Below are 25813 nucleotides of genomic sequence, written 5' to 3' on the forward strand. Positions count from 1 at the left end.
ACAGTTACATCTCATTGTAGTGTAATCTTACAGCGGGGTAATATTTTAAGTCTGGACAGATTATAACCTTCAAGCTAATCTCCTCAAGCATCGTCATTCTTATCCTTTTAGGAACTGTCAATATGTCTACCAGTGCTTAATGTTACTTTTCCTTATACAGATCCAGTGCCCCACTTGCCAATTCGTCTGGTGTTTTAAGTGCCACTCTCCTTGGCATGAAGGTGTTAACTGCAAGGAGTACAAAAAAGGGGACAAGTTGTTGCGTCACTGGGCCAGTGAAATCGAGCATGGGCAGAGGAATGCCCAGAAGTGTCCAAAGTGCAAGGTGAGAAAACTAACCTTTGCCCAGAAAATCACTGAACGGTAACATTTACAATATTGAAGTGAATTATATGTGTAACTGTTTTAATGCAGGTTATTTGCTGTTTCATTTTAGAAGAGTAATTATATTACATAACTGAATGGAAGATTTTTGCATATAAACGACATATATTCTTTTTACTTGCATTATACTTCAAAATTTAAGGAGGCTACATATAATTACTGATTTTAAACTTCAAAGTTTTTATGTTCTAATGGAGAGGTGTGGTGCACCTGGGTGGCTCAGTCAGCTGAGCGTCCGACTTCGGCTCAGGTCATGGTCTCATGGTTCCTGGGTTTGAGTCACACTTTGGGCTCACTGCTGTCGATGCAGAACCTGCTTTAGAGTCTCTTCCCCTTTCTCTCCCTGACCCTCTTCGGTTCATGTCCACACGTGTGCGTGCTCTCTTTCTCTCAAAAAAACATTTAAAAAATCTGAATTGTTCAAAAAAAACTAAAAATAAAAATGGAGATGTGTGTATAGGGAAAAGCAGGAATGAAAATAATGTAAAATATTATTTCTAGTTTCCCGCATGTACTATAATCACTATCCAATTATGCAGGCTCTGAGTCCTGCTGTCCTTTGGTTTTCTCTCCTTCTTCCATTGCTTATCACTTAAGGATTACATTAAGCTGATCATTTGCTTTTTGTAAATCTGGTGCAGTAGAAGCTAATAGCTGAAGTCAGAACTTAGGGATTTTATGAATCCCATTTCTCATTTTTCTCTTGATTATCACGCAGGCAATCAAAAGTTAGTAGGCATTTGAGCTGAGATTTACATGTTGAAAGTCAACCATGCAAACAGCCAGGGAAGGCTCACCTGTAGAGAAATCAGCAAGTAAATCCAGCCAGAAAACTTTGGATTTGATACTTACAGGATAGGGATCTGTTTAAGTTTGGAGTTTTTCTTTTTTTTTTTTTTCCCTCAAAGCTCACTTTAGAAACTTATATGTGTGTATATGTGTATGTACACTCTTCGGTATGTTTTCCACTTTTTGCCAAATTAATCTTTAGAAATCAGTCTAGTTCCATCTACGTTGTTGCAAATGGCAAGATTGCATTTTTTTTGATCGCTGAGTAAGACAAATTATCATATGATTTCACTCGTGGAATTTAAGAAACAAAACAGAGTAACATAGGGGAAAGGAAGGAACAATAAAATAAGATAAAAACAGAGAGGGAGGTAAACCATAAGAGACTCTTAAATATGGAGAACAAACTGAGGGTTGCTGGAGGAGAGGAGGGTGTGGAGTGGGCTAAATGGGTGATGGACATTAAGGAGGGCACTTTTTGGGAGGAGCACTGGGTGTAAGTGATGAATCATTAAATTCTGCTCCTGAAAGCAATACTACACTCTATGTTAACTAACTTTAACCTAAAAGAAAAGAAGAAAGAAATCAGTGCAGATTGGGCCTAAGAACAATTTTGCAATTCCTTCCTGGAGACTTAGCACCAGATAAATAAAATTTGACTTCTCAGAAAATTTTTAAAAATTAATCATTTTAAATCCTACTTGAAGTAATAAAGCATATTCTGAAGCCTATTAATGAGCATAAATGTAATGCACAGATTCACTGTATTAGATTCACATACTAGTTTGCACATATAGTAAGTAAAAGTATTGCCTCTAATAACATGTTGCATTCTTAGCAACTGAAAAAACTTTTGAAATAGTTTAGATGACCTGGCTCCTTAAAAGCCATGTCTAAAGATGTTTGAGCTAAAGCTTTCTTTGTTTTCCCTGTGGAAGGCAAATTCATCCACAATTATCGTTTTGATTTTAGAGTTGTTCCAGATCACTGCATCAACTGCTCAGTACACTTCCATTTTTCAAACACTGAAGAACAATGAGAAAATGAGGCCTTTCCTCCTTTCTCTTGCCTTTTCAGTTTATTCAAAGCTGCTACTCACTTTCAACTAAATAAAGACCAGTAGGAATTTAGAACTGCTGTTAAGTCATTCTATTTAACACTTTATTCAAAAGTATACTTTTTATTTCTCTGGAACGTTGTAAAGACAATTACCAGTTAGCCTGGCTCCACAACCATATGCTGAATGAGCAGAGCAGCATTGCACATTGAGGAAATTCTGAATGAATTGAGGTAATACATAAAAACATACATTGGTTACTATAATCCCTCAGTCTAACATTAAGTGGACTCTGATATATAGAAAGAAAAAGCAGCCAACTATAAGGAGTTTTCTGAATGCTCTAACAACTTCTCACAGTTTTAACAAGTATAGATAAACAGTTAAGAGAGAACATCCATACTGGTTGCTCTTTGAAGTAATAGCTAAAATGTTGGGGCTTGAAAAAGAATTAGCTTTCAAATGGCTGAAAGGAAAGGAGCCAAGGAACCACGAAATCCACTTATGTGATAGTGTGTAGCACAGAATCTACTTTCTGGTGAGATTCAGGTTCCATACAATTCATGTCATTTATGTCATATTTTGGGGTGTGATTTGAATACAAATGGTTCAGTCTTCCTTTTCTTTTAAGCATATGACTTTATAGCTTTGCATTTTCTTAACTGTGATTTTTGTTGTTGTTGTTGTACCTTAAAATTATTTCCCCCCACGAAACACTAATTCTTATAACAGAAATCCATGAGGAGACACTACTCGATGACTTAATATTTATCTTATACTCCAAGGCTTTGCTTTCACAAATAATCATTTAAATTTATAAATATAAAATGTTGGAAAATAAATAAATATGAAGCAAGTTAAACTAAATGGCTATGAATGCATAGTAGAAATCAGTGTGAAATTAACAGAAGTGAAAATATGTGTATTAAAATGATTTATTTTATTTTTTTATGTTTATTTACTTATTTTGAGAGAGAGAGACAGAGAGAGAGAGAGAGTGTGTGTGTGTGTGTGTATGTGTGTGTGTGTGTCTGTGTGTGAGCAGGGGATGGGCAGAGAGAGAGAGAGAGAGAAAGAGAGAGAATCCCAAGCAGGCTCTTTGCTCAATCTCTCAAACCATGAGATCATACCTGAGCCAAAACCAAGAGTTGGACACTTAACTGACTGAACACCCAGGCTCCCCTAAAATTATTTATTTTCAATTAAAAGAATTAAATTTATAAATGTAAAAGAGGAAGATGCTAAGAGTTTATGAAAAAGAACAATTTCGCATAATGCAAGTGAACAAAACAATTATATATATTTTCATAAGTATCTGCTCTCAATGATAATCAAATGTGTTTAAAATTTTGTTATGGCCAAAGTATTTTGATATTTTTATACCCTGCATAGGTATATTTTCTTAGATTGATTCATAATTTTAATAATTGTGATTTTTAAATGATTGTTTTGTTTATAAAAGTCCTATAACATAATAGAAATTTGGAAAAGAGAAAAAATGTATCAAGAATCCTGCCTCTCCAGTGTACTCACCATTGTATCTCCTCCATCTTTCCCCTATTTAAGAAACTTTTTAAAGTTTTAATTGTAGTATGCAGATCATTTGATGTTCTTTGTTTTCCCATTTACCATACCAAACCTTTCTCAGGTCACTAAATAGTTTCCATAACAATTGTTTAATTAGCTTATTAACTCTTAAATGCCTTTCTGCTACTGGATACCAAAGCTGTCTTTGTTCGGCTTTAGGGCTAAAAAATATATATTTACATATATATATGATATAAAAACTAAATAATGTCTTGATGATATCCTGAATATATCTTTTTTCCATATTTTGGACCTTTAAAGATTTTTTTATTTTTTTAAATTTATTTTGAGAGGGGGAGGGAGGAGCAGAGAAAGGTTGAAAGGGAGAAAGAGAGAAAGAGAAAGGGAGAAGGGGAATCCCAAGCAGGCTCTGCGATGTTGGCACAGAGCCCGATGGGGGGCTTGAACTCAAGAACCATGAGATCATCACCTGAGCCAAAATCAAGAGTCCAATGCTTAATTGACTGAGCCACCCAGGCACCCCTATTTTGGACCTTTAAAAGCATATATTTCTAAAAATAAACACTGGTTTAAAGGATGTCAATGTTTTTAACATTTGGTATATATTGCCAATTTGCTTTCTGAAAAGATTGAAAGAGTTTAAAATTTCACCAGAAAAAACTTGAGGACCTGTTTCTATATAAGCATTTCTTATTAGCGTTTCAAGTATTTTTAAATACTTGCTATTTTAATAGTTTAAAAATATTTTATTCTTATATTTTGAATTTCCTTATTTGCCTTTAGATTGAATATAAATTCATGTAATGTTCAGTTTGTAATGCTACTTTTGAGTTTTCTGTGTATCCTTTGCCCATTTGCATGGATCAGTCAGGGCATATTTTTTATATCAGATTACATGAGCTCTTTGAAAATAATAACTGCTTTTCTGGCATATTTTCTCTCCTGCCGTCTTTTACTCCCTTTTTATATCAATGATGGTTTTTTTCTTTTTTTATTTTCATTTTTTACTTAATGTGTGTGTGTGTGTGTGTGTGCGCGTGCATTTAAAAAATTTTTTTGATCAAATATATCATTATTTTTCTTTTTGGATGGATATAAAAACACACATCATATTTATATTTACATTCATATTCATGTTTGTATATTTTACACACATATTTTATATATTTACATATCTTTTATAAATATTTTGCTCCTAAGCTTAGAAAGTTATCTATCACCCGGAAGTTTGATAAACCAGTCTATTTTCTTCCTTTTCTTTTAACTATTTAACTTCTATATATTTTAACTCTTTAATCATAACTTATTGTGATGTTTATTATGCATTGGATACCTGCACTAATTTTTTCCAAATTAAGATTATCTAACCTAATAGGGTTTATTACATAATTCTCCTCCTACCTATTGATTTGTAATTTTTCCCTAACCATATGTTACATTAATATATGTAAAAGTCTCTCTTATGAGACAAATACTATATGGTTTCATTTATTGTGGAATTTAAGAAACAAAACAGATGAACATTGGGGAAGGAAAAAAAAAAGGAGGCAAGCCATAAGAAAGACTTAAATATAGAGAATAAACTGATGGTTACGGGCGGGGAGATGGGCAGGGGGGATAGGCTAAATGGGTGATGGATACTAAGGAGGGCACTTGTGTTGAGCACTGGGTGGTGTATGTAAGTGATGAATCACTAAATTCTACTCCTGAAATTAATATTACACTATATGTTAACTAACTAGATTTAAATAAAAACTTGAACATAAAAGAAAGTCTCCCTTCTGAACTCCCTAATCTTGCTGCTGCTAATTTTTCAAGGAAGTTCTGTGCTTATATTGGTAAGTGTTAAGTGATTTTGCTTTTTGGGCGCCTGGATGGCTCGGTTGGTTAAGCATCCAACTTTGGCTCAGATTCATGATCTTGCGGTTCGTGGGTTTGAGCCTTGCATCGGGCTTTGTGCTGACAGGTTGGAGCCTGAAGCCTCCTTTGGATTCTGTGTCTTCCTCTCTCACTGCCCCTCCTCCAACTCACACTCTGTCTCTCTCGCTCTCTCAAAAATAAACATTAAAAAAAATTTAAATGATTTTGCTCTAGTAAAAGGTACCCATCCAAACAAGTTTTGATAGTCTATTAATTTGCTATTTTATTTAGCATTCCAAATAAAACAACCTCTCTTTTATTTGCTTATAAATGTTATGTCTCCCATGAGTTTTTACCATTTCCTCAAGTGAAAAGACCAGTTTAATATGTGGTATAATATTATGAAGAGATCTGACTTATGCTGAGAAATCAAAATTATTTTCATAATTGAATTTTGGCAGATAAACAGAATTAGTGTTGAAATATTTTTCTTCCATATGTGATTAAGATGTTTATTCATAATGTGATTTTTTTTAGGGTGAGGTGAAAATATGCAAACATTTCTGGAAGTTATCTATTTATAAGACATTTTTATAAAAAGTTAATAGCAGCACAATAAGATTAACTTTACTTAGCTTTTTTTTATTTGACAGAGAGAGAGTGAGAGCATATGAGCGGGGGAGAGGGAAATGGGAGGGAAAGAGGAGAGAGAATCTTAAGCAGGTTCCATGCTCAGTGCAGAGCCAAATGTGGGGCACGATCCTATGACCCTGGGATCATGACCTAAGCCAAAATTAAGAGTTAGATGCTCAACTAACTAAGCCACCCAGGCATCCCTGTGTAGCCATTTTTATTTGAATTTCATTGCTTCTTAATTTATAATTCTCTACTTGAGACACTATTTTTTTTTCTTAAAAACATATTTCCTGTCTTATATAAATTCTTAACCTATAGAAAATGGATGGTAATTTTAAAATGTCTTTTGTGAACATAGTTACTACAAAATTAAGTCTAATTTATGATACTTTTTAGTTTAAGTTTATTTTTTTAATGTTTATTTATTTTTGAGAGAGAGACAGACAGAGCATGAGTCAGGGAGGGGCCGAGAGAGAGGGAGACACAGAATCCAAAGCAACTCTAGGGTCTGAGCTGTCAGCACAGAGCCCGACATGGGGCTCGAACTCATGAGCCAAGCCATGAGATCATGACGTGAGCCGAAGTCAGATGCTTAACCAGCTGAGCAAACCAGGTGCCCCTAGTTTCACTTTAAAGCAAGTAGGGGATTTCAGTTTTGTTAGAAGTATTAGAATATTTGTTCAATTTCATGTAAAAGTTCATCTTGAGACTATGTCTTACAGCACAAATTAGATATCAAATGGAGTCAATAAGAAAAAGAATTGCTAATCCAAAGAAAATGAAAAGTGAGATGCACACCCAAAAGTTAACAAACATAAGATTATACACTACAAAACAAATTAATAAACATATTTTATAAGCAATTTCACATATACACTTTAGATTTAAATTGTACTGAAGTTTTTTGGAAACAATATTGAGTCAAATGGTGCTTCTTTATACTGTGGTGAAAACAAAATTTATCATCTTAACCATTTTTAAGTGCAAATGGTGTTTTTTTAAGTTTTCATTTAAAAGTTCAAAATACTTGGTGTGCTGGGTGGCTCAGTCAGTTGAGCCTCTGACTCTTAATTTCAGCTCAGGTCATAAACTTACAGTTTGTGTTTAAGCCCCACATTCGAGGCCCACTGTCAGTGTGGAGCCTGCTTGGGATTCTCTCTCTTCCTCTCTCTCTGCCCCTCCCCCACTTGCGTGCACATGTGGGCTGTCTCTCTCAAAATAAAAAAACTTTAAACTTAAAATAAAAGTTCAAAATACTTAAACTATTCTAGTGTATATACTCATTATGGTTCTTTAATGGTTCTAAATTAAAAGCAAAAAAGAAAGTTATCTATTTTATTGTTTCCTTTTTTCCAGAAAGTGGCTACCGCATACAATTTTATTGTAGAACAAATACTTTTTAAAGAGTCTGTCTAGGGGCACCTCAGTGGCTCAGTCAGTTGAGTGTCTGACTCTTGATTTCAGCTCAGGTCATGATCCCAGGGTCGTGGGATCAAGCCCTGCATTGGGCTCCACACTGAGTGTGGTCCCTGCTTGAGATTCTGTCTTTCTCTCCCTCTGCCCCTCTCCCCTGCTCACATTTGCGCGCTCTCTCTCTCTCTCTCTCTCTAAAATAAAAATAAATAGTCTGTTTATTTTAGGAAATTTTAAAATAAATATTTAATTCATTAAGAAGTGCGTGTCAGGTGATAGGAAAACCCCCACTGCCCAGCTGGATGTTTCTAAAGGCATGAATCATTGTAGATTTCAAAAGAAACATTAGAAATCTCTAATATTTTTGTCTAATGTTTTAATAAGCTTCATTAAAGGTAAAACAGTTGTGAAGCCTTGAAGAATGTGAGAACTTTGCAAAAATGGTTAATGATCCAATCCTCTGGTTGTTGCAAAAACAGTTTAATATTAGTCAATTTGTGCTACTTATCTTAACCAGATTTTGACTGTTAGCCATATCATGTTTTTCTTTTGTGCAGTTTTGAATTGTTAAAATTCCATTTTTTTCCAAGGCCAGATTAATGCCTTCTGAGTATATTTATTTAAAAAAATCTACTTTGTTTTTTTATGTTTATTTATTTTGAGAGAGAGAGAGAGAGAGAGAGAGAGAGAGAGAGAGAGAGAGAGACAGGGAGCCGGAGAGAGAGATGGAGAGAGAAAGAATCCCAAGAAGGCTCCACACTGCCAAGCACAGAGCCTGAGGCTCACACTCACCTGATACTCAAACTCACAACATGAGGTTATGACATGAGTCAAAACCAAGAGTCGGACAATCAACGGATTGCACCACCCAGGTATCCCCTGAGTATCTATTGTTTTAACACATGTACTTTCAAAATAGAAGTGAACACACCTTCAGGCCCTTTAATACGATAACTTGAGGCAGGCCAGTTTAAAGCAAGCAGGAAGTTAAAGTTAAGAAACAATTGTATAAAGAAAGCAGTATGTATAAAGGAAGTGTTATCTCTTCAAAAAATATTTCTGAAGCAAATATTATAATATGTTAACATTATTAAATGCAGGTGGTGAATCCGTGTAGGTCTGTTACATTATTAACTTTAATTTTTTAAATGTTTGTAATAGTCCATGATTAACAATAAGTAAAATCTAACAAGGGAACTGAAGGAATATAACATCATAGCTTTCTGGACCCATTTGAACCATCTCTATTTTCCTACACAACCTCTAAGGATTTGGCTCTTACATTTTTTTCCTTCCTCAAATACAAGTTGAATGTTGCTCAGCATACTGGGCTTTTCTAAAGCAAAATTAGTGTCAGTATTTCTCAAAATGGTCAGTTTTTTTTTTTTAATTTGGAAAAATGAAGGGGAATTCCTTAAACATTCCTCCTCCAAATTACCTTGTCACTTAATGTCAGATAAGACAAATATTTAAATAAACATTTGTGTAATGTGATACAAATCTAGTCACAGGTGACTAGATTACCTGTAGGTGACCACCTTAATTTTCTTCTTGTATAAATAATCTCACATCTCTCTTTAGGACACTTTATAAGACATTGAATAGAGATGATTAATTGGAAATTGTACATTGATTAATGGGTAAATAAGTCATTTATTTTATTCCAGAGTCAACATAGTTCCTATTCCTAGGTAACAGGACAGTCACTTTTCTTAAAAAAAAAAAAAAAAAAAAAAAAACTACCAGGGTACCTGGGTGGCTCATTTGGTTAAGCATCTGACTTTTCATTTCAGCTCAGGTCATGATCTCATGGTCCTGAGATCAAGCCCCACATCGAGCTCTGCTCTGGGTGTGGAGTCTGCTTATGTTTCTTTCTCTCCCTCTCCCTCTGCCCCTCCAGCCAAACTATTAACAAAATGTGCTGATTTCTGATATGACATCTGTATTTTATTCATAAAAATGCCTTGATATAATACTCTGTGGTGTTAGCACAATAATAATAATAATAATAAGATACATTATTTACTAAATGTCAGTCTCCATTATAGTTTTAGACATACATTGTCTCATCAAACCCTCAGATATGATACTAAAACGATAGATTTCAATGTGCCGTCCAGATCTTAATTGTTAAATGCCTTTTGAGAAAACTTTAAGATATTACACAGTAATAATAAAATGATAGGCTCAGTAGCATATAAGTTACATTTGTTGTTTCATTTAAACCTCCAAAAAAGTACTGAGGAAAGGGTAATTACCACCATTTCAAGATGTAGAACCTGTTTGAGTGAGGTTAAGTAACTGGACCAAAAAGCAGGCAGGGGAAAGTGAATTATGTTCATTCATAATTTATTGTGAATTTGGAATTAACAGAATTTACTTGTCATGATATTTCCCTTCAAATATTTTATTCTCTTAAATCCTATAATACAGTGCTGTAGGCAAGAATGTATTGATTCAGAGAAAATGATTAATTTGCTCCTGTTCACATAAAATTAGCTGAAAAGCTATGTCTGTGGGCTCTTATGTCTGAGCTGTAGCCGCGTGGTCCTATGGTTGCTAAGAAAGAATTTGGTGAGTATAAATGTTGGCTCTTATAGATGATCCTGCAGTTCTCTAGCACTTCACACATCACTACAAACGCACTCCAGGGCTCTCAAAATGCACCCATTCAATAGACGCTTTTCCACAGGAGACATCCAGATGGCCAACAGACACATGAAAAGATGCTCAACGTCACTTATCATCAGGGAAATACAAATCAAAAACCACACTGAGATACCACCGCATGCCGGTCAGAGTGGCTCAAATGAACAAATCAGGAGACTATAGATGCTGGCAGGGATGTGGAGAAATGGGAACCCTGTTGCACTGTTGGTGGAAATGCAAACTGGTGCAACTGCTCTGGAAAACAGTGTGGAGGTTCCTCAAAAAATTAAAAATAAAACTGCTCTACGACCCAGTAATAGCACTACTGGAAATTTATCCAAGGGATACAGGAGTGCCGATGCATAGAGGCACATGTACCCCAATGTTTATAGCAGTGCTTTCAACAATAGCCAAATTAGAGCCTAAATGTCCATCAACTAATAAATGGATAAAGAAGATGTGGTTTATATATACAATGGAATACTACTTGGCAATGAGAAAGAATGAAATCATGCCATTTGCAGCAATGTGGATGGAACTGAAAGATATTATACTGAGTGAAATAAGTCAGTCAGAGAAGGACAGATATCATATGTTTTCACTCATATGTGGATCTTGAGAAACTTAACAGAAGACCATAGGGGAAGGGAAGGGGAAAAAAATAGTCACAAACAGAGAGGGAGCGAGACAAACCATAACAGACCTTTAAATAGAACAAACTGAAGGTGGATGGAGGAGTGGGGGGAAGGGGAAAATGGGTGATGGGCATTGAGGAGGACACTTGTTGGGATGAGCACAGGGTGTTGTTTGTAACTGATGAAACAAGGAATCTACCCCAAAAACCAAGAGCACACTTTACACATTGTATGTTAGTCAATTTGACAATAAATTATATAAAACTAAATTGTGCCCACTCAAACAATAAAATATCTTCTTCATGGCTCCCATCTCACACAGAACAAATGCTTATAATAACCATATGACTTGTCACATTCTGGACACACTTCTGCTCCATTATTCCTCTAACCTTATCTTCTACTTCATTCAATCTCCTCCAACCACATCGCCTTCCTTGCTCTTCTTCAAAACCATCAAGCGTGTTCCCTTCTCAGGCTCTCCATACTTTCCCCAGCTATCTGCATGGCCAGTTCTCTCCCTTCATGTCTTTCAGCCAAATTCATCTTCCCAGTAATTACCTTCCCCTATATCAATATGTAATATGCCCTTACATGCTTTATTTTTTTCTCCATAGCTCCATTTTAATTATCACTATGTAAAATAGTGGATATATTTTGCCGCCAAAATAGAAGATTGTTGAATGAATAAATGCCATTTTTCTTTCCTCCTTATAAGCACTTTTCATGAGAGCCCATTATGTGCTCTGCAAAATGGGGTCCTTTTTCTCATGAAACTCACAGAAGGGAAGACACAGGCATTATTACACTGACAATGATCAAACACTTGTACTTCAGTAGGGCTTTTCATAGAGTATTACAAGAAAGTTCATGGTAAAAGGAATATCTCATTAATCTTGGGGAATCCAGGGAGAGCTAGATCGTTGAGGATTATTGGATGGATTTTGGCATGAGAAAATGTTATCCAGGAATGAGATTATTACAATAAAAGTACAAGGGCACAGAGCAAGGAAATGTTTGCTGTGTGCAGGAACCACAAGCACTTTGTGGTTCCCTGAGAGTAAAGTTCACAGAAGGAAGTGGTGAAAGGTGGGGCTGTAGAAACAAACAGAAGTCTGGGCTTTACATGCAATGTTAAGAAACTTGGATTTTGGCCTCCAAAATCCAAAAAGTTGTAGGCAGGGAAATGGTATTATCAGATTTATATTTTAGGTTTGTTGCCATTGATTGTATGAAGGTAGTTGTAGACATCTAGAGGAAATGATGAAAGTCTGAGCTAAGCTAGTGGTCAAGAGGCTGGAGAAGAAGAAAAGGATTAAACAAATATCGTGGGGCTAAAACTGTCTGATCTTGAGGATTAGATGTGGATGAACAGTGTAAAGAGAGGATAACCACCTCTTCGGAAGGATAACCACCCCTTAGTTTGGGTATCTAAATGGGTGGTAATACCATGAATTGAGGTAAAATAATGGAGCTTGACCTCATTTTATTTTGTTGTCATTGGGATGGGGGCCATGGAATGATGATGAGTTGGTTTTCCTATTTGACTTTGAAATGGCTGTAAGGCATATAAGTGTATATGACCAACAAACAGTTGTTACATGAGTCTATAGCTCAGAAGTCAGGTCCACAGTGGAAGTGAAGAAATGAAATCGAGTGGAGGGAAGTTGGAACCATTTGTATATGGAAGAGATCCCCCAAAGAATATGTGCAAAGTGGTGAGTCATTGGTAGAATTAAGGAGTAAGTGAAGAAATGGGAACCAGAGAGAGAAAAGAGGAGAACCTGGAAAAAAGGTGGTGTTGAAGGAAGATTATATCAAAAATCAGAAGGAAGTAGTGATCAACCAACTAAATGCCACTGAGATATATGTTAAGAATAAAAAACATGTTCACTGGATTTGGCATTTAGAGGGTCATGGATAATACTCATTTGTTCTTTTAATAAATATTTATTGAGAACATGCTATTTGATAGGACCTGTGCAAATCCCCTTAATGAAAGAACAAAGAAGATGTATGTGATCTAGGGCCCTTTGAGATCTTATCAACTGGGAGAGTAGAGCATTTGAGTAGAAGGATACAGATAATTAAGAGTTTTAAAATGTAGAGTGAGAAATACTTGGACAGGACTAGCATAGGTGGCTTCTCCTTTCACGGATATGGTGCCAAGAATATGCTGTGCTGGGAATGTATTCCCTAACCCTGGGGCCTCTTAACTGGTGAGATGCTACTTGTCCTTCACTGCTCAGATCAATGTCACTTTTTTGGAGAAGTCTCTTCTGACCCTTAGACCAGACCAAGCTCCTCCTATTAAGTGTTCTCTTTATACCTTGTCCCTTTCCCTCATAGCATTTGTCATAGCTTATGAGTGTTTACTTGTACTATTGATTAATGTCTGTCTACACCTCAGACAACCAACTCCTTAAGTCCAGGAGCCATGTCAGATTTTATCAGTGAACAAATATATAATTGTTGAGTAAGTGAATGAATGAATGAATGAATGTATGTTTTCTGGAGAATGACAACTGATTTGGATGTATCAGTAACATAGGGTTGCAGTCAACTGAGGAAGGGTTAAGAGGTGAATAAGAAAAGCAGTGAGTATAGAGTATTCTCTTTTAAGAAGCCTGGAGAAATGGAAGGGTGGGGGTAATCACTGGCCACAAGGTCATGCAGAATTACAGGAAGGATTTGTCAGGACAGAGACACCTGAGGCTATTGTCTCAGGACACCTGAGCTATTGGCAGGCTAAGGGGTGTACTGTCACTGGGGGAAGGGATGAAGATGAATGAAGGAGGGGAGAACTGGCATCTGAAGATTTTTGATAACATGGGACACAGGGTCAAGGAAAGTATGGGAAAGAAGAGGGAAGAAAACTAGGGGCTAATTTATAGTACAATTGCCCCCTGGGGAATAAGCGTTAGGAAGTATTCTACACTCTTCTTCAAAGAATTTGTCATCATGAGTCAATCATAAGATTTAACTTGAGAAAGAATGAAATATGGCCTTTGGTAGCAATGTGGATGGAACTGGAGAGTGTTATGCTAAGTGAAATAAGTCATACAGAGAAAGACATACCATATGATTTCACTCTTGTGTGGATCCTGAGAAACTTACCAGAAGACCATGGGGGAGGGGAAGAAAAAAAAAAAGGTTAGAGAGGGAGGGAGCCAAAACATAAGAGACTCTTAAAAACTGAGAACAAACTGAGGGTTGATGGGGGGTGGGAGGGAGGGGAGGGAGGGTGATGGGTATTGAGGAGGGCACCTTTTGGGATGAGCACTGGGTGTTGTATGGAAACCAATATGACAATAAACTTCATATTGAAAAAAAAAGATTTAACTTGAAATATATATGAAATTCTCTATAACAAATTCTCTATAACAAACCAGTGCACTGGAAGACAACTAAAGTTATCAGGCAGAATATTGGCTTTAAAAAGCTAACAGAGTAGGAAACAACAAATAATTTTGCAATCAACGTCTTATTTGTTTTTTGCAATGTAGTCTACCATAATGAGGTGAACCCTTTTAGTTTGATATGACAGATGAGAATTCATTTCACTTATGTATGCCTTTCCTTCTCCTTCCAATTTTTTTCCTCCAAGTTTTTGATAGTTATTACTTTAGTTCTTCTTTTGATTGTATTTTATCTTTAAATAATGTACTCAAACTTCTGTTCAGTATTCTAACAACGTTAGATGATATATAACGATCTAGCCCTCCTATAATTCTTTATGCTTCTTCCTTATTTCCCATTTTCTGTAAGCTGTAACTCTGTTTTTATATTGTTAAATTTAATAACATTCACATTCTATTCTAATGTAATATTTAATACTTCTGTTTTTCATAAAGGATGATTTTAACATTTAAAAACCAATTGGGCATTTCCATAATCGAGAACATATAATTATGTATTTAGGATTACATTTCCTTTTCTACGAGTTCACAACTTCTAGGAAAAACACCCCTAACATCCTTGCTCCCTATCAATTACTTAATTGTGCCATATTTTGTTACAACTCATATTTGGAACTAATATGCCTTTTGTTTTGTTTTTCCTGAAGGTTCTCATTGTTTTTCCTCTATTGAGAGTAGAAATACCCACTTTGTTTATCATGTTATTTAATATTTAGCTCCTCAGAAATTTTATTGCTTGGTATATTCAAAAAATTGTCATGTTTTGAAGATGTTCTTGAAACCAACTGACTTCCTATTCTAAATTGAACTGAATGTTTTCCAGCTGTCTCTCTGAGAGTTCTTACACCATTTTTTTTGTATGTTCTTAAATTGCATTTTCTTTAATTTCACATTTAGTTAATGAAGTGCTTCCTTAAGTGATGGCCACAGAAAAGGTAGAGTCTTAGCATCTCTGGCACTGTTTTATTTTTGCCCTCATATATTTTTTATTTTATAGTTGGACAGTATTTCTTGGTTCAAAATTGTAATATTTTTAAAAGACCTTTGAAGGCTTTGTGTATATGTTTGCTTTTTTAAATTTCCTATTTTATGGAGAATTGGTTCAGTGAGCTAAGTAAAGAACTGAGCATCACTTAGGGGATTTTTTTCAACTTTCCTCATAATTGCTTCTAGTTGATTGTTCCAGATATCAAAAGCCATCAGGGCAAACACATATATAAAAATACTTTTAAACATAAATAGAGTAAATTATTTATTGGTGACAATAATAATGTAACAGTTAATTTAGTCGTCACTTACTGCTTTAGGAATAAAATAAGCCTTCATTTCTTGGTGAAAATAGAGATAAATACTTATGAGCAGATGTGTACTGATTTTATTATAAAATGGGTTCAATATTTAGCAGTGCTTGGGGCTGCTGGGTGGCTCAGTCGGTTGAGCCTCTGACTTCGGCTCAGGTCATGATCTCGCAGTCTGTGAGTTCGAGCCCCACGTCAGGCTCTGTGCTGCCGGCTCAGAGCCTGGAGCCTGCTTCTGATTCTGTCTCCCTCTCTCTCTGCCCCTCCTCCACTCATGCTCTATCTCTCTCTCTCTGTCAAAAATAAATAAACATTTTTTAAAAATTAAAAAATTATATTTAGCAGTTCACTTATTGTTATTCTTTCACCTTATGATTTAAGTAGAATCCGTATAAAAATTAGTAGCTGAATTCTACTTCTATTTTTCAGGTACTTTGTGGACATTTTATTAAACAAAATGTAAACAACTTGAGGATAGCAGATAATAATATATGTATTATATATATATATACACATATATACATATACATATATATATGGTTTTATGATTAATATCTTAATACAGGTGTTAATATGTCCTATGAAGAATGCCATAGACTCAAAAAGGGTCCACATTGTCATTTCTAACTATAAAGTGGACTTAATATCAAGCTCTTTTTAGAATAAATATCTGGCATATTCTGAACATTTCATTTCATGACTTTTAAGTGTACAGAGGTCTAAGCAACATTTAGTGTTTAAATTTTCAACTTTTTAAGTATTAGCCACTCTTATTTATTACAGATGGAGAGAAGAAACCCTTTGCGTAATAACAAATCCAATGATAGTTGTGATTTATGAGTGGTCAGTTTAATCTCATGGCTTAGTAGTATTTTGTCTGTCATATTCTGTCTCTGTCTCTTAAGCAAAACCAGAATTTTGATGCTAAATTAGTTTGTTTTGTAGCAGAGCTAAACTGATGAATGTTTTGAAGCGATAATACCAAGTAAAAACAGCTTCATTGAAGAATAAAATGTCCTTTAAGTAAATATAATTTAAAGCTATGTTTTAAGGCTTTATGTTCTAAAAACAAAGATGGCATTGTCAAAGTGTGACCTTTAAAGATACACTCAGGGAACTCATTTAGCATATAAAATTTATTATCCCCTGTGTGTTTGGAGTTCAAAATTACAACTCGCTTGTCAAATGTGAGAAGTAGTGTCTCCTATTGCACATTAATTTGCATTGTGTCAGTTCATTTCTCTGTAATTATCAAATTATCAAGATAGTTGCACTATCACTAGTAATAAAGGAAACACTGTGTACTTGAGGTAAATTATGAAACTACTTTTTCATGATTAAATCATTGCCTGTCTTGTGTAAGATATTCAAATTAATCTATAGAACTGTATAATCCTGCAATGTACAAGGTTACTATGGAGTTTAGAATTATATCACTTCCTGTGCAGAAAGATTATTGGGCTAACGGTATTTTAGTTGTCTGCTGTGTTCAGAATACTATTTTAGAATTAAGGAAAGGGGCGCCTGACTGGCTCAGTAGGTACAGCATGTGACTCTTGATCTTGGGGCTGGGAGTTCGAGGCCCGTGTTGGGTATAGAGATTACTTACAAATAAAATCTTTAAAAAAAAAAAAAAGAAAGAAAGAAGGAAAGACTGTTAAAAGAAACTAGAAATTAGTCTTTGTCATTTAAATTAAACAATAAATATGCCACATAAAGATTTTTAGAACCCAGTGAAGCAGTGTTACAAGCAAATATAAAGTAGCGACAATTGTATGTGAAATTTGGAGCCAGATGAACTGTCAGTGACAAGTTTCACTTATTAGTACATGTTTCCTGTCAGAAATAGTTTTGAGATTGTGTTACAGAAAGAATGTAAATTGGTCCAGAGAGCAGCTAAAGCAAGCAGTGAGACTCAAGATAGGCCTCATGCGTGAGAGCAGACATGTTTGTTTGACTAGCACAAAGATTGTGCTGTCACTTAGCAAAGGATACTGTTGACCCCCTGGTTTTATCTTTAAGTTTATAATAAGAGGCTACTTAGCATAATAAAGAAACAGACATGAATCAAAATCCTTTCTCCATTCACTCAAGCAGACTACATTTCTGAGCTCAGGTTATGAATAAGAATGCCAGTCTCATGGTGTGGTTATGAGGCTTTAAGGTGCTAATCTGTGTACAATGCCCGGCACATAATGGGCTCTAAACAAATATCAGTCCTTTTCCCTTTAGAGGTCGCATACAGCACTATGCCCTGTGACCAGGAAATTTGTTAAGCTTTATTATCCCCGCTTAAAGATCAAATACAACATAGGGTCAACAAGTCGAGGATACAATGAAATAACCTTTATTTTGGGTGCTCAGCAGTTGTCTCTGAACATGTCTTCTCCTAGTGCTTAGGTGCTTTAAAGCAGGATCAGGAATAGTTCAAGGGGCCACTAAGGCCTTTGGCCTATATTATTCCTTCATGCCATCTACTATTAAATGGCTGTGGTCACAGGAATTGTTCTTCAGAATCGTTCACAGAAACAAGCACAGCAGAGGGGAAGCACTGGACTCAGGGAGAAATAATCAGGAAGCTAAAGAGCCGAGCCTCAGAGACCCTCACCCGTACAAGTTCCTTCTTGGGCCTTGCAGCTAATTTGTGTACTTGAACAACATAGATTTGAACTGTGCAGATTCACTGTAAATATATTTTCTCTTCCTTACCATTTTCTTAATAACATTTCTCCTCTGTAGCTTACTTCATTGTAAGCATACAGTATGCTAATACATAAAACACATAAAATATGTAGTAATCAACTATGTTATTGATAAGGCTTCTGGTCGACAGTACACTATTAGTAGTTAAATCTGGGGGGAGTCAAAAGCTATAGACAGATTTTTTTACTGCAGGGAGGAAAAAAAGAAAAAGAATTAATATAATTTAAAAAGATGAAGTGGTCAATAGGAAAAGCAAGTTTGCTTCTATTGACGAACAACAAATTCTGTTGATTTGTTTAGTAACTCTTGACCAGAGATGCTCATATGCACTTGGCCACAAGCTAGCCCTTGCCTATCTAGGAAGGTACTCTTTAGTTTAGCATCAACCTAAGGATCACCTATATGAAAATATAAAAAAGGGAACCACCTGACAATCAGGAGGTGTGCAGTTACATTGAGCAGGTATTTGACTTCTCACATTTTTAGGTGGGCAAAGGGGAAGGGATAGATGGAATCAGTATTATTGATCTGACTCAGTATGTGCCAATGGGTCAGGCACCATATATATATTATCACACTTTTATTCTCATGTAAGTAATATTACCTAAATTGAAGCAAGAAGTAACCTCTTTTTATAGAGTTTGTGGAGCCAGAATTCAAACACAGGGCTTCTTGGGGTCAAAGCCCAGGTTTTTCCAACCTCCCTAATGTGCTTAGGTTTTACCTGCCAAGGATCAGCTACTGGGGGGGAATGAACATTTAACCTATAATCCACCTAATGTTTGTTTGTTTGTTTTTTAAGTTTATTTATTTTGAGAGAGACATAGACAGCATGAGTGGAGGAGGGGGAGAGAGAGAGAGAGAGAGAGAGAGAGAGAGAGAGAGAGAGAGAATCTTAAGTAGGCTCCTTGCTGCCAGTGTAGAGCCCTATGGGCTCAAACTCACGAAACCATGAGATCATGACCTGAGCCAAAACCAAGTGTCAGCCGCTTAACCGACTGAGCCACCCAGGTGCCCCACAGCCTGCTGATTTTCAATCCCCAAGGTCTTACCAGCCACTGAGTAGACTTTTCTTTCTTCATTCTCATTTGTTCTCATTTGTTAAGTGCCTGCTGGGGGGTAGTCATTGTGCTGCCTGTAGGATACTGCCCCCCATGTAGTTATTACTTCTTCAAAATGGCCATCATCACCTACAGACTCCAGTAGGTAGAAAGGTAAGTAGGTGGATAACAGATGGTAGGTAGGTAGGGATGTAGATGGATGGATGGATAGATGGATAGAGGATGGGTTCACGAATATGTTTATTGCTCAAATGAAAGTTTCACCATTACTATGATTTCTATCTGTTGTTATTTTGAAAGCACCTGGAGGTCCTTCTAAAAATTCATATTGTTCTTTTAAATTGAAGTTAAAAATTTTAGTTATTTAATCAATAAAACTGAAATACTACATATAATTTGGAGCTAGCAACTTCAAAAACTTAAAAATCTTAATTTCAAAAACTACAAAATAAGGTTATATTTTGTAAATTTCTTTATCTTCAAAATTTTCCCTTTAAAAAAAATATTTTGAGAGAGAGAGCATGTGTACAAGCTGGGGTGGGAGGGGGAGGGGCAGTGTGGGAGAAAGAGAAAGAGAAGCAGGGTCCACACTCAGTGCAGAGCCTGACATGGGGCTTGATACCGTGACCCTGGGGTCATGACCTGAGCCAAAATCAAGAGTTGGACACTCAGCTGACTGTACCACCCAGGCACCCCTGTCTCCCAACTTCCTAATTTCTATTTTCACATTAAATATCTTCCCTTTTACCTGGGTGATTTTTTTCTCATTTCCATAACCATTGAGAAGTTTTTGAATAATATAAATATAACTGCACTAATACAGAAGTTCAGGGATGTACCTTGTGCGTCAAGGGAAGGAGAGGAGGATTTCAAATGAAATGTGTCAAGTTGGGGAACCTGGCTGGCTAAGTCCGTGGAACAACTCTTGATCTCAGGGTTGTGAGTTTAAGCCCCATGTTGAATGTAGAGTTTACTTTAAAAAGAAAATGTGTAAGGGTGCCTGGGTGGCTCAGTTGGTTAAGCAGCTGACACTTGATTTCAGTTCAGGTCATGATCTCACGGTTTGTGGGTTTGAGGCCAACATCGGGTTCTATGCTGTCAGCAGGGAGCTTGCTTGGGATTCTGTCTCCCTCTCTCTCTACCCCTCCCCTGCTCTCTCTTTGTCTCTCTCTGTCAAAATAAATAAATAAATAAAAACTTTTAAAAAAATGTATAAAGTTGTGGGACTGTGGCTATAGCTTCACTGAAAAGTCAAGTGGCCAATGGTGGGTTTCACTCACGTTAGTTGTGAAGTTCCCGGTTGTATTAAAACACTCACTGACACAACCGTTCCAAAGCAAAGTCATGGGTAGAAATTTACAATAGCCAGAATGGTATTGGGGACATTTTAAATAAATTTTCTAAGCAAAGAACTTATATATAGATATAAATAATATAAATAAATGAGAACAAGTGGGATGCAACTTGAATGTAGTAAATGCCTACTTGATAGTGAAATGGGAAGACTTTCTGGTGATCCTGTTTTAATCATATAAGATTTGGACTGTGTAACCAAATCTTTTTTCTTTTTTTTATGAAATAATGTTAAGTTCTTTTTCATGGTTTTTCACCTAACACACCAAGGGTGGGTATACTTGAATGAAAGATGGCTCCAATTGTATGCAGTGTCCACCAGGATTCTGAGCCAAGTATCCAATTATATCCCAAAGAAATAATATCTTTATTGTAACATGGCCTCAGTGTTTCAGACAGTGACTCCACACTGTTACATTATGGGTTAAGCTGTATTTACATGTAACTTGACTGCAACAATAGAGGAAGATGCTTAGTTTTACAGATGGCGTTGTATAAACAGTCCTGTAAAGGTACTTGCAAATGACATTAGAGTTGGAAACTGAAAGGGTATTGTGAATACACTTACAGCTGCTATCATTTCCTTCCTCAAAGAAAGGGGCTTGGGGTGCCTGGCTGGCTCAGTTGATGAGCATGTGACTCTTGATCTCAGGGTTGTGAGTTGAAGCCCCGTGTTGGGTATAGAGATTACTTAAAAATGACATCTTAAAAAAAAAGTCTGTTCCTTGATATTTATGCATAATTTCTACATAATCCTTTCTTTTAAGGAATATTCTTTATCTCTTCTTATTCCTCAAGTCACCTCATTCTTGCTGATCACAGCACAAATAAAATACACTTTCACAGCATTTTAAATCGCCTCCTAACCATTGAATTAGGTGTATGTATAGAAAGATAAGTAAGTTTTTAGGGGGATGTGTGTGTTTATATGTTGGTCAAAATAAGCCAACAGCTTGAGCACCTGAAATCTAGTTGAGATTTATGCATGTTAAAATATTTGATACAAATAGTCTTGGAGAGTGTCATTATAAGTAAACTGACAGCCTCACAAATTCTATGTAAGGCTTTTGTTTTGGTAAAACTTGTGTCACTCAATAACATTTGCCAGATTTTACTTTAAAAAAAAATTGTAATAGTGTTTCTTTGTCTTTTCCTCTGTCACCGATACAGATCCACATCCAGAGAACTGAAGGATGTGACCATATGACCTGCTCACAATGTAACACTAATTTTTGTTATCGATGTGGGGAAAGATACCGCCAGCTCCGGTTCTTTGGAGACCACACTTCAAACCTCAGTATATTTGGATGCAAATATCGCTACCTCCCAGAGAGACCTCATCTAAGGAGATTAGTGCGAGGGTCGGTCTGTGGTGAGTGTCCGGCATGATTTATAGGAATGCTTTCTGGGAAGGAAGCAGTGATAAGAGAACCCAGAGATATAGTAGCCATGGTAATTCTGAGCACCTATCAGGTATTCTGGTGGGGACTTCACCCCAAAACAGGAGGAAGATATTTTCTCTGTTTTTGAGTTTAGAATGGAAATTTAAATTTGTTAGCAGGACACAATTCATATGAGCAAACGGATTTTGTTTGAAAAACAAATTATTAATTACACTGCAGAAATGTGAAGCCATTAGTCTTTTAATTTCTGAAGCCTTACTGTAAGCCATTTGATGAGAGGGACAATGTCACCTTCATTTTCCTACTGGCAATACCTAGCAATGGGTCTTACACGTATCCTCTATTCATTCATGGAAGACGTGTAATACAATTTGTAAAAATCGTATGTTTCAGAACCCTGTACTGGAGTTTTACTGTATCTATTGGTTGATGTCACTGTATGTATTTTCTGTTGTATTAATAGCTAACAGTTAATGAAATGAGTATCAGATGCCCTCATTGTATACAAACCCAAGTTTACATATCCAAATGCAATGTGTTTTGTTTTGTTTTGTTTTGTTTTGTTTTGTTTTGTTTTGTTTTGGATTTACCCCTTCTTTGTCCTCAGCAACACACGATCTCATACACAAATATGCAGACATAAACACAGATGCCCACTCTGGCCTGATGCCACCAACCTTGTGTGATACAATGTTCTTCTGACCTGATATTGCTTCTTCCAATAGCTCCCCACTTCTCTGGAATATATCCACTGTGAGGCTTCTTCCTCGCGTTTTCATTACCCAAAACTCCAATATTTTGGACGGCTGGCTAGGGAATCTAACTATTTATAACAGTATTTCCATGAGCATACCAAATTGCAAATTAAGTTTTGAGATATAACCTATTTGTAAGGCTGTGTATACAGAGAGCAACCCAAAACCACAAAATCCTTGTATTTTCTGTATTACTTGTTCTTTCCTACTTAAGTGACATTTTGTGATAAGGTGTTTCCTTCCTTTTTTTTTTTACTTTAATCTTTATTTGACCATCATTTTTTTTTCCTTTTTGTTATTTGGTTTAATCATTCTTAAATAAGGGAAATTATTTCCTGCCCTAATGGTACAATAATATTTTGGATGCATTCTCTATGGGTCCTCTCGTTATTTACCCAGACGCCACTCCCACCCTCTTCTCAGGTCACAAAATAGCGTTCAGTTACTTAACAGCCTAGAAAATGTACAATCATTGAACATTATCAGCAGAGAAATATCTTCTCTGTACAGTCTTTTCCATTTTTACTTAAAAAATTCATGGTCAGCTTTCTGTAAATGGTTTTCTTTTTGGCCTACTTTCTGCTCTGTGTGCGCGCATACGTGCGTGTCTGGACAGACCTGATGAAGTAGGGAGCAGCTGGCTTTCAGATAAGCTCTCCCTCCCACACCTGTTTTCGCACTGCCAGGACAGCTGCCTCTTAAGTGCTGTTGGACCATAACTCCAAATGAGGTGGTCCACACCTCTCCCATCTGCACAAAGGGCTGGAAAATGACTTACTCTATAAGTCACAAACCTAGCTTTTCCCTGCCATATAAGAGAGAAGACGGAGTATAGCAGACCCCTGCAATGTTTTATCTTTGTGGGAGGTAATCCAGTTTGCTTCCTCAGTTTGGGACTGCAGCCTCCAGATGTCCTTGGACAGAGGCAGAGAAAGGGCCTGCTCTTCCCTCACTGCTGGAAGATGGGCAACATGGTTTGCATTCCACATGACCATGTGTCCAGCTATGGATCAGAAGTTCTGCTCCTGAAGAATAAAGGAGAACAAGATTTGAGGATGATTTTAGTAGCCTTTGCCATGGGGACATCTCCCTGGTGGGAGTAGGCAGCTTATTCAATGAATGGTGTGGCAAATAAAAGTGACTGAGGAAAAATACTTAATTCTCCTATCATTACATACAAATATTCCCAAGTATTAAATTAAAGTGTATAATAGTAAACAAAATATAGGTCTTTAACTGATTTCTAGATGGCAAATAATTTATATGAACAAAAGCAATACAGCCTCCTCCAAAAATAAGTATCCAGTTTTTTGTTTGTTTGTTTGTTTGTTTGTTTGTTTTTTATAAGATGAAGTCTGGAACCAGAATTGAAAAAAATGCAAGTAGCCAATAAACAATCTTAAAAATAGCCAATGCTGTGGGGCACCTGGATGTCTCAGTCAGTTAAGCATCTGACTTTGGCTCAGGTCATGATCTTGCGACTCACGAGTTCGAGCCCTGTGTTAGGCTCTGTGCTGGTAGCTCACAGCCTGGAGCTTGCTTCAGGTTCTGTGTCTCCCCCTCTCTCTGCCCCTCCCACACTCATGCTCTGTCTCTCTGTCTCTCTCTCTCTGTCTCAAAAAAAAAAAAAAAACTCCAATGCTATAAGTAGTCAGAGAAATGTAAGTTAAAAATATTTTTTGAAGTATAGATTAGCAAGTTTTTTTTTTGTTAATACTCAATGCTGGCCTTTTTTTTTAAGTTTATTTATTTATTTTTGAGAGAGAGAGAGACAGAGCACATGTGAGCACACAGGGGAGGGACAGAGAAAGAGAATCCCAAGCAGCCTCCATTCTGTTGTGCTGAGACCAATTCAGAGCTCGAACCCATGAACCATGAGATCATAACCTGAGCCGAAATCAGGAGTCAGATGCTTAACTGACTGAACCACCCAGGTGCCCCTCAATGTTGGACTTCCATATTCTACTGAATGAACAAGAAATTCTGTGCAATTCTTTTACAAAGAAATGTGAAGGGCATTTTAAAATGTGGTAAATCTAGGCTGACAGTGGTTTATTTGCAGGCGTATTTTAAAATTAAAAAAGGGAACAAAAATTAAGTACACAATTTTTTTGAGAGAGAGAGAGAGCACACAAGGGGTGTAGGGATGGAGGGGAGAGGGAGAGGGAGAGGGAGAGAGAATCCTAAATCAGCTTCACACCCAGTGTGGAGCCTGACATGGTGCTTGATCTCAGGACACTGACATCATGACCTGAGCTGAAATCAAGAGTTTGACGCTTAACCGACTGAGCCATCACAGTGCCCCTAAGTACACACACATTTAAATAGGGTATGATATATGGATATAATAGAATATTATTTCAGCTATTGAGAATGTTTTTTTTAATTTTTTAAAGTTTATTTTATTTATTTTGAGAGAGACAGCACAAGTGAGGGATAGGCAGAGAGAGAAGGAGACAGTGGGGCCAATTATTTAATTGAATTCTGTGATTGGTGAAAAATAGAAGTAAAACACATGGTTAAACATTGTGTCAATTAAATGGTTATCTTTTTAAATTAGAGATTAAAGACTGTATTTTCTGTTTGTCTGGTCATGGCTCCAAGGGCCATTCTTTATGCATAAAAAAGTTAATACCTTTTCTGACAAACTTCCAACAAATGACTGCATCATGTTTCTATTTATTTAGGTAATTGGTTATTCCAAATTACTGTCCTTAACTTGTAGAGTAGTGTTGCTGGTTTATTCTTAAGTGGCAAAACCCCCTCCATTCCTTCCTCATCTCTTGCCATGTTTACATCGTGCGGCTGTACCGCTTAAGATCAAGGTTACTATATGATGACAAGACATGA

At 36.4% G+C, this 25813-nt stretch overlaps 1 protein-coding gene across 1 annotated transcript in view; it reads left to right on the forward strand.

Annotated features, from left to right (window-relative positions):
* Window positions 1-25813, forward strand: part of RNF217 (ring finger protein 217) — a 123074-nt gene that overhangs the window by 93100 nt on the left and 4161 nt on the right. Inside the window, exons 3-4 of the mRNA XM_043592243.1 lie at window positions 161-325; window positions 21976-22177. Of these exons, the coding sequence (XP_043448178.1) occupies window positions 161-325; window positions 21976-22177 (367 nt within the window). The remainder of the gene's footprint in view (window positions 1-160; window positions 326-21975; window positions 22178-25813) is intronic.

The sequence above is a fragment of the Prionailurus bengalensis genome, chromosome B2 (genome assembly GCF_016509475.1).
Source record: "Prionailurus bengalensis isolate Pbe53 chromosome B2, Fcat_Pben_1.1_paternal_pri, whole genome shotgun sequence".
Lineage (NCBI taxonomy): Eukaryota > Metazoa > Chordata > Mammalia > Carnivora > Felidae > Prionailurus > Prionailurus bengalensis.